The sequence below is a fragment of the Ranitomeya variabilis genome, chromosome 2, assembly GCF_051348905.1.
Source record: "Ranitomeya variabilis isolate aRanVar5 chromosome 2, aRanVar5.hap1, whole genome shotgun sequence".
Classification (NCBI taxonomy): domain Eukaryota; kingdom Metazoa; phylum Chordata; class Amphibia; order Anura; family Dendrobatidae; genus Ranitomeya; species Ranitomeya variabilis.
Genome location: NC_135233.1, coordinates 43691117 through 43701319, shown reverse-complemented (window position 1 = coordinate 43701319; position 10203 = coordinate 43691117). Strand labels below are relative to the sequence as shown.

Below are 10203 nucleotides of genomic sequence, written 5' to 3'. Positions count from 1 at the left end.
TACAGTATATATATTTATTTTTTTCCTTTTTTACCTAGTCCCTTTATGGGACTTTCGCTGTTTTACTTTGATTTCAGGTATAATACATTGTCCTGCTTTATACCTACACTGAAAGCTTCTGACACCTTGCTGTGAGCATGGTCTCAGAAGCTTTCTGTAGCTTGATGACCCGGGGGTCGTCATGAGGACCCTGGGTCACCATGGCAACAATTGGGCCCCGAGATGACGTCGCCGGGATGCCACTGGCAGAGCTGAGGTACTGCACTGATTGGGCAGGAAGTGCTGACATTTCAGCATCTCCTGCGCAATCATGCTGTGATTGGTCAGTCAGATTGACTGACCGATCACAATGATCTGGGTGCAGGGAACGACGGCATGGGTTCCTGCACCTCTTCCTGTGCCTCTCAGCTGTCACAGATAGCTGTCGGCACTGAGCTATCACTGCAAGTTTACACGCAGTGATAGTTTAAATGCATGAAGGACACAGTCCGTCCTGGTGCAGGAACTGACGCCCGGCCATGACGGACTGTGTCCTTGATTGGACATTAAGGGGTTAAATAAAAAAGATCCTAAACATGTTTGGTGACTATGGACTCATAATGACTTGGGGAATCATAATAGCAGGTCAGTTTTAGCATTTAGTGAACATGGTATACACTTTGAATTTTTTCCTTTTTTCCAGTGCACAATTTAGTAAAACCAATGGTGTCGTTCAAAAGTACAACTCATCCAGCAAAAAAAACCCCCTTCCAACGGCCATATTGACTGAAAAAATAAAAACGTTATGGCTCTGGGAAGACAGGAAACAAAAAACAAACGCAAAAACAGAAAAATCCAAGGTCATGAAGGGGCTAAAATTTGCACAAAAACACATAAAAAAGGGGGGAAAGCACATCCAAAATGCTTAGCAAAAATGCAATAACATCAGAGTAAATTATGTATTTTGGCGTGGACACCTGCAGAAAAAAGCAGAGGAAAAATAAGCAGCATTTACACTTGGGAACATGGTTTTAGATAAATGCTTTCTTCATTCTGGTTTTTCTTTTCTAAATTTTTAAATATAACAGAGCAAGAAAAGGAAAATGGGGCTCAAAATCAAGAAGAATTTCGTAAAAATTAAATGAAAAAATGTCATGGGATAATAAAGAAAACGTATTCCTTACTCTTGCCCATTACTGAGGTTCTGAGCTTCCGACTTGTCCCAATTTACAATCCCGCGTGATGTCATGTCTTCTATGGACCCCGTCATGTCCTAATGACCTCACTACTGAAGCGGACGTTGACTCGTTGGCTCACTCACACAAAGGTGGAAAGTTTATTGAAAGTTTTATTACTTTATTACTATGGTATTTTGACACCCAAATTGTGTCCAAAATTGCCCAGTAACACACTTGGTTTTTCGCTGATTAACACCGCCAACGTAAAGTGATAACCAAAATTCTTAAAACAGACAACATGAGCTACAGCTTAACCAATGCTCCAACTTTAGCCTTCATAAATTCTCAGGGTTCACCGTAGTCACTAATAGCATGTTCAACCATAAACCTATCAACAGTAAATAAAAAGCCTTGAAAACATTCTACAAGAAACTTTATCCCAGGACACAGTTTGATAAATATCTTACAAGACCGTAAAAATACCAACCGTGATCAGTATCGGCGAAACATATTGAAGTTCTGTATAAATATTATCATTCTGATACTTCGCTGTCCGGACTCGGCAGTTTTATGACTAGAGATGGAAAACAGACTTGGACGATCTCTTCTGTGTGAAACAACATAAAATATTGTTACTAAAAATGCTAAAATAAGATATTTATGCTCCCAATGCGTTTTTAAACATTAGTGTTCGATAGTGAATAAAAGTGATCAAAATTAACCCATAAAAAAGATGTTTATAAATAAAAATGCAGAGAATTTGTGGACTTCTTGTTGTGATTGTCACAGCTGATTATCGTGAACACTCCAGGTATCCAGGTTACCGAGGCAGCTATTCGGTAAGCGCTATAGCTATTCGGATAAGCACTTATCCAAAGCTATTCACTCATTCCTAATGATGATTACTGAACCAGTAATTATAAAGGGTTTGTCTGGGACTTTAACATTGATGGTCTGTCCTTTGGATAGGTCATCAATGTCTGATAGGTGGGGATGCTACACCGGGCTCCCCTGCCCATCAGCTGTTTCCGGTGTCGGCGCACAGCACAGATTCGTCAACTGTATAGTGTACATATCCGCTTCCTTTTTCAATAAATAGGGGGAGGATGTACAGTACCTACTATTCCATGGACAGAGCTGCACTGTGCAGCTCCATAACTGAGCAGTTTTGGCCACCGCTAACACCGGGGAAAAATGATCGGCAAAAGTGTTAGGTCTCACACTCCATCCGATCATACATTGATGACCTATCCCCTGACATTTCCATACACATACACTATCTTTTTTTCAGGGGCAACTGATATGCAGCAGATAGTTGGCTGACCTCACCAAAATTGGATCGTTGTCCACTTTTTTTTATTGGGGTCTATTTAGAAATCTAAAACTCCTATCTACTTGATTTTAATAGTAAGCTCAGCATTACTCACCTTCTCCTGCTCCAGTGATGTCTCTCCAGTCTTTCTTGACAGTTTGCAGAGGGGACATCATGATTGTGATGGCTGCAGGCAATCACTGGTCTCAGCAACTCAGAACAAAAGACACCAAAGCTACAGATAAAGCAAAATAGCAAATTTAGATGGTCTTCCTTATTTTATCCCCAATTTGATGATGTGTAAGACATATGGTCTCTGATTTTTCTTGTACAGGATTTTCTGTTTAAGGCAGATCAATAAAAATGAATTTCTACATTAAAAGAGTTTTCCGGGACTTTAATATGATGAGCTAGTGCAGCGCCCCAGAGTCCTGGTCGTTGCAGTACTGTGGCTCCGCCGCTAAGGGGGGCTATGGTACGTCTGATGGCACTGAAGGAGTTCATCTGACCAGGTATCACATACACCAATACATTTCACGATCGGGCCTCCAGGGGGAGCTAAGGGTGCTATTTATTAGGCCACTCCTCACCACTGGGGGTCAGGCAGGAAGTTAGTTCAGAAAGCTGACTGGGTTGGACCAGACAACACCTGGTGGCAGAGGGTGTTGTGGGGGAAGATTCGGTAGGGTCCCTGTCAGGTTTGGGACCCTGACAGAGGCCTGGCTACAAGAAGGAATGTCACGGGACCGTGCCTGCTCAGCATAGCGGCGGTGCCCTAAGAAAGGAACAGAAGCGAGATATATTGTGCTGAGTGAGAAACGAGATCAAAGCAAGAAGGAGAAATACCAGTAGGAGTCATGCTGTAAGACCGAGGCAACATCCTACTGAGGCGCACAACCGGCGGCCGGAACGCCGAGGAAGTATTACTATATTCAGCTTCAGGCAATACTTCAAACCAACGGCAGGACAGTCAGTCATAGGCAGGCTGTCTCACCTAAATCACCTATGCAGTCTTGGGAGGCAACTTGTGGAGAGGGGTGACTCTAGGGTCCCGGAAGAGCTCCAAGCCTACCCGTCATACGGGTGCCGTCCTAACCGTAACATCAGGGAGGGACGGAGGATTAGCAGAACATCATCTAATCGAGTTGTGAGGGAACTTAAGAAACAGACACAACAGTTGTGGGGACTTTCCGTAAGCACAGCAGGGAAGGACCACAACACATAGCGCTAGCAGGAAGGCACAGATTTCCACCTGCAAAGGGAACTCTGGAGGTGCCATTGGACCGGCCGGACTTGCGCAGCCTGGTGAACCGTATTCCGGACTGAGGACCCAGAGACCTTCAGTAAAGAGGTAAAGAGACTGCAACCTGGTATCCTCGTTATTTACTGCACCGCACCACCACCACCATCCACAACCATCATTTACTGTACGCCCCTCAGCAGGGTCATGGACCGGGCCTAGCCACCGTGACAACCCCAGAGCAGAGACTCAGAGGCCCGGTACCGGGTACCCCTCGGCCCTGCGGCAGTGGGGGCGCTACACTACCATTAGGTTAAGTGCAGATGGCGGTAGATTCTCTCATCCAAGAGAAATGAGATGTCTATGGAAATGACACTGATCAAACTGTGATCAGAGATTGATCAGAGTGTGATCATAGTGTGATCCGAGTCTCTCAGATGAGGAGAAAATGGCCACAAAAATGTCTTCATCTTCTCCATTCCGTCAGTGCGCAAAAATTGGACTAAACTCAAATGTCATCCAGTGCAGTCTGATTGTTTCCATGGGCTCATTGACTTGCATGGCTGAATGTGATCCAAATATCAGATCAAACTGGGGTATGCAGTCATTTTTTTTCCAAGGACAGGCTTTACCTGAGAAAAAAATCCTATATGTGTGTACTGCCCCTCAGACTAAAATTAGTATTGGTGCAATGCGATGTCTGCACAAGCCCCTAGGATAGGTCATCAATATCAGATTGGTATAACATCTGGTGCGCCACCGATGAGCACATTGATGCGACACCGCTCCATTCATTTGTGCAATGGCCATGAGTTGGGCGGCAAGGTCTCTCGCATACAAGTGAATGAGAGATTACAATGTAAGAGGCTTTGAAACATGCAGAGAGACATTAGCTTTCAGCTTCTTACCGGGAGAACACAGAGTTTGATTGACAAATCCTGCTAAAAAAAAAAATTGTCCACTTTGAGTTAAAAAAAATATAATGGTCAAAATTCCACTCAAAAAAGAAGTGACCATCTGGTCCATTTGTCCATTTTGGACACAGCACAGACCCCCATCAGTTCTTAGTTTCTGATGGAGAGATAATGTGAATAGCTGCAGTCAGTCACTGGCTGAAGGGGTTCATTGCTGCAGCCACTGATTGGCTGAGCAGTTATTTCCTGTGTGTAGAGCAGAAGTACCAGGAAATCATGGTTGTGGCTGGACTCGGAGAAGTGAGAAATTGCTTCTTATGTTTTTAATGCCAATTGACCATTTAACAGTAGAATGACTCCTTTAAAAGCCCATAGCTTGCTTGTCGCCATTGTTTCTAGAAAAAATTAGGAGAAATCCAACTAGACCTGGGACACCTTTACTCCATCGGCAACTTCCTAGTCTGATTTTTATATCGGCGCCCATTAGAGTCATGCCTACATTCTTGTTCCTATGCTATGGAAAAATGAATAGTTCGTATGGTTCGTAAAGGGTATGTAAATGGCACACAAATATAACAAAACAGAGCTTTTATTCTTCCATAGCCCCAGAAATATGTCTACCTCCTATTTATAGTAAATACAAACCTTGGTTTGTGACTATTTCTATCCTAAATTGCTTCTATATAAATATCAAGAAAATCCAAGTAATGTCCCCACCAGGACATTACTCTGAGCTGTTAAGACCCCAGTAAATATCGATGCATTATACTCTTAATAAACACTTCGAGCTTTGTTTAAACTTAAATTTAGAAAGTGTGACGCCAGCTTAAGATATATAATCAAACTATTCCGTCTTATTATTGCACTTAATAAAGAGTAATTGTCCTTACCAACACTAAACAGTTCACCCTGGAACGGTGTAACATGATTTGCTACACCGAGCATTTCTCAATAATAAATCATATGGGCAATTACAAAGTCATACTTCTGCGTTTTATACGAAAAAAAATTGGCCCCTTTTTATTTGATTTGTGGTGCCCCTGGGAGGAATCGTTAGGTTTGACTTCTGGAATATGTCTTTTATATGTTAGTTAGATCTGGAATATGTAGGCCTTTACCTGGTATTTCAGGAAACAACATGAAACCTGTACATTTATCAACTGAGCAGTCATGGTCCGCGTTGGAACAGAGCTCGCCTTCTGTACAAAATGCAATTCCCAGGTTGTGCATTTATCATGAGGGTTCATTTAAGGTGTGGATGTTACTTTTTATAACAAAGAATATAGCCATTTCCTATTTCATCCCATGGAGCAGAGCTGATTATCCTAGGATCATAGTTTCATGTTTTTTTAAGGTTGAAAGTAGACATATGACCATCAAATTCAACCTGTAACATAACATGTTGATCCAAAAAAGGCATGAGGAATCTTCATTCTGAACACAATAATGTCACATCGATAACATAATTATCTTACATGAGTTGTCAAGGACAAAATCATTGATGACCTATTCGTAGGATAGGTCATTAATATGAGATTGGTTGGGATCTGACACATAGTACCCACTCTACCTCCTTCCTCTTGACAGATCTCAGAAGCCCCATACATTTCTTTATCTCCTATCACCCTCATACATTGCTTATTTCTGGCCTCTGCAGAAGCGGATTTCCTCTGATCAGTGAGAGTGCTGAGTATTGGACTTACACTGATCTCAAATTGATGACCAATCCTAAGGATATGTCAACAATGCATCAGTCTTGAGCAGGTAAAAATGTAGGACTTTTTAATTATGCTCTCAGGAATACGTGGAAAGCACCCAATACACCCAGAAGCCCTTTAAAGGTCTAAATTTGAGTATGGTTTAAGAAAAGCCAGGCCAACCTTATGGAACTGTCCCGGCAAAATGGGATATGTTGATAAGTATATGATATTTACTAGCCTAGATGAGTCAGGATGATCCCCATAGATCTGACTTCACGAACCCTCTAAAAGATCTGCTGATGTTGCAGGTGGAAAAATTATATGGCCATACACCTTTCTCCTAAATTAAATGTTGGTAATTTTAAGATATTGATGGGTTGGGTCCACAAGATCAAGATTGTTTGTTAGTTGTTCTCCACTCTGGCTAGTAGAGGATGGTTGTGAGTAAGGAACCTCCTTCTATGATGATCACATACTCTAAAAGGGAAGCTTAAAAAGAGGTTGGTGTGGCACAATATCTACTTTAGTGTAGGTGCGCATGACCAATTATATTGAATGAGTGCTATCCGTCGTTTTCACAGATAGCACTCGCACCCATGTTATTCTATGGGGCTGTCTGTGTACATGTCAAATTTTTTACATTGGACCAAGTGTTCCAAGAAAAATATTTGGTGACAAATCCAATTTTCACTTACGTGTCAGATCTAAATCGGCAATGCAAGTCTATGGGTCTGTAGGGTCTGACCACAGTTTGGTCAGAGTGTGATCATAGTGTGACCTGATCCTCTCGGATGAGAACAAAATTTATCCATCTTCTCCATTCGGTCAGTTTGTGGAAATTGTACTGCACTCATCCAAGTGCGGTGCGAGGATTTTAATGGACTCATTGACTTGCATGGCCAAGTCTGATCCGAATATCGAATATTACTCGGACATGCAGTGATTTCTTTTCCCCTGTCAGGCTCTAGCTAAGGAAAAAATTGGACATGTGCACGACTTCATAGACTAACATTGGTCCAGGTGCGACATCCGAGTGCAGTCCGATTTTGACTGATTGACATAATGGAGAAGGCGGAGAAACTTTTATTTTCTTTCCACCTCCAATAAAAACTGATCCCTGTCTGATCAGATTCTGATCTGAAAAGTTGGACCGTGGAGAGAATAACAGTTGTGTACACCTGCCTTTAAGGTAACCTCCAGGAAAATGATAAAATTACGGTTATTGCCCCCATGCCACCCCCAAATATATACTGTACAGTATATCTACCTGGGTCTCACCATTCGAGAAATCAATAGGGTTGTTTTCATACATGCGGCTTTATGACCACCCCTGGTCCTGATTGGCAAAGACAAGGTAAGTATCTTTAAGGATAGGCAGATGAGACTTCTAGGAGTTCAGGAGGACATCTGACCCTTTTCCAGGAAGCTCCTGGAAGTTCCGAAAGAGTTGGCAAGCATACCTATGTGACACTTCCTCATAGATGTTAGTAGAAGGAACATTCAATTGTAAGCAACATTTCCAGACTTATTCAATGAAAACACAATTTTGTTGGCTTCCTCTGTCCTGTAACATTCTGTAAATTCTGGGCTTCAGCCAACTTTTTTATTCTGTGTGGCATTCCTGCTGCAAATGACATAATTGTCTTTTGCCTTGCGTATGTTAATTTCAGCCATTCTAAGGATATATTAAATTATATCACCATGTCTTTTCCATGTTTCTGTAACAATCTTGCCTCGGGACAGAATTGTAGAAACTACTGCCGCATTTAGTTTTAGTTGTTTTTATAATAAACATATGAAATAAGGAGCCGACGTCAGCGGAAATAACAGATTATAAGATTTATGAATTCTACGTGTACAGTGCAGAATAATAGCCTTTGCTTATGAAAACTTTATTATGTTATTGTGGGCTTTTTAGTGCATTTCTAATTTTATTCTCCTGTTTGAGTACGGTACTTAAAGGGATTGTTTGTTAGCTGTCCTCCGGCAATCAGCTGTTAGAAAATCTAGCAGCAAGTGTTGAGTTCCGCTGCAGCGCCACCATAGGATTATTTAAGCATTGCAAATTTACAACTAAAATCAACAGCAGTCAGTGTAATGCACAGTTGTGTTGGATCATCCAATGACATATATGCACTTTCAAGATTCCCCTGTGCTTTGATTACTTAATTGAGGTCCTCCTCACCTAGGTACCTGCAGGTAATGTCTTAAAAGTACAGTATATTGAGAAATGTTGCATTTGACCAAAAAGTCTTAGCTACCCCCAATAGGTGGCACTACAGAAACAATATGCTTTCTGTTGGAAAACTAATTTGCATTTATTTTTTTCTCAGGGATCATTGCCTGGCCTCTGGGTCTCCCTAAGTCAGCTTGGCGCTTTCCAAAAGGACAAACTTTACCCCCTAGATTTTATTTTTAGCAAATCCTTTAACAAACCAGTTGGACCAGATTTAAAAGGAACATTCTACATTCATTACTCCTTATCACATTCAATATATACAACCCCTGGCAAAAATTATGGAATCACCGGCCTTGGAGGATGTTCATTCAGTTGTTTAATGTTGTAGAAAAAAAGGAGATCACAGACATGGCACAAAACTAAAATCATTTCAAATGGCAACTTTCTGGCTTTAAGAAACACTAAAAGAAATCAAGAACAAAAAATGTGGCAGTCAGTAATGGTTACTTTTTTAGAACAAGCAGAGGGAAAAAATTATGGACTCACTCAATTCTGAGGAAAAAATTATGGAATCATGAAAAAGAAGCAAATAAAAAAACACTCCAACACATCACTAGTATATTGTTGCACCACCTCTGGCTTTTATAACAGCTTGCAGTCTCTGAGGCATGGACTTAATGAGTGTCAAACAGGACTCTTCATCAATCTGGCTCCAACTTTCTCTGATTGCTGTTGCCAGATCAGCTTTGCAGGTTCGAGCCTTGTCATGGACCATTTTCTTCAACTTCCACCAAAGATTTTCAATTGGATTGAGATCCGGAATATTTGCAGGACATGACATTGACCTTATGTGTCTATTTTCAAGGAATGTTTTCACAGTTGTTGCTCTATGGCAGGATGCATTATCATCTTGAAAAATGATTTCATCATCCCCAAACATCCTTTCAATTGATGGGATAAGAAAAGTGTCCAAAATATCAACATAAACTTGTGCATTTATTGAAGATGTAATGACAGCCATCTCCCCAGTGCCTTTACCTGACATGCAGCCCCATATCATCAATGACTGCGGAAATTTGCTTGTTCTCTTCAGGCAGTCATCTTTATAAATCTCATTGGAACGGCACCAAACAAAAGTTCCAGCATCATCACCTTGCCCAATGCAGATTCGTGATTCATCCCTGAATATGACTTTCATCCAGTCATCCACAGTCCACGATTTCTTTTCCTTAGCCCATTGTACCCTTGTTTTTTTCTGTTTAGGTGTTAATGATGGCTTTTGTTTAGCTTTTCTGTATGTAAATCCCATTTCCTTTAGGCGGTTTCTTACAGTTCGGTCACAGACGTTGACTCCAGTTTCCACCCATTCGTTCCTCATTTGTTTTGTTGTGCATTTCCTGTTTTGGAGACATTTTGCTTTAAGTTTCCAGTCTTGACGCTTTGATGTCTTCCTTGGTCTACCAGTATGTTTGCCTTTAGCAACCTGACCATGTTGTTTGTACTTGGTCCAGATTTTAGACACAGCTGACTGTGAACAACCAACATCTTTTGCAACATTGCTTGATGATTTACCCTCTTATAAGAGTTTGATAATCCTCTCATTTGTTTCAATTGACATCTCTCGTGTTGGAGCCATGATTCATGTCAGTCCACTTGGTGTTATGACCCCAATGGCGAGGGTCTCAGAGATATCAGCAAGTC

The 10203-nt window shown here is 41.3% G+C and overlaps 1 protein-coding gene across 3 annotated transcripts in view; it reads right to left on the bottom strand.

Annotated features, from left to right (window-relative positions):
* Positions 1 to 1425: 1425 nt before the first annotated feature.
* Positions 1426 to 10203, bottom strand: part of LOC143809067 (uncharacterized) — a 55282-nt gene continuing 46504 nt past the window's right edge. For 2 of the 3 annotated variants that reach the window (XR_013222053.1, XM_077292227.1), the window contains 2 exons: positions 2585 to 2704; positions 1426 to 1764 (listed from right to left, as the gene is read on the bottom strand). Coding sequence is in view for 2 of the 3 variants with exons in the window: in XM_077292227.1 (XP_077148342.1) it covers positions 1650 to 1764; positions 2585 to 2704 (235 nt within the window). In the remaining variant the exon portion in view is untranslated. The remainder of the gene's footprint in view (positions 1765 to 2584; positions 2705 to 10203) is intronic. The other variant, XM_077292228.1, reaches the window with a different exon arrangement.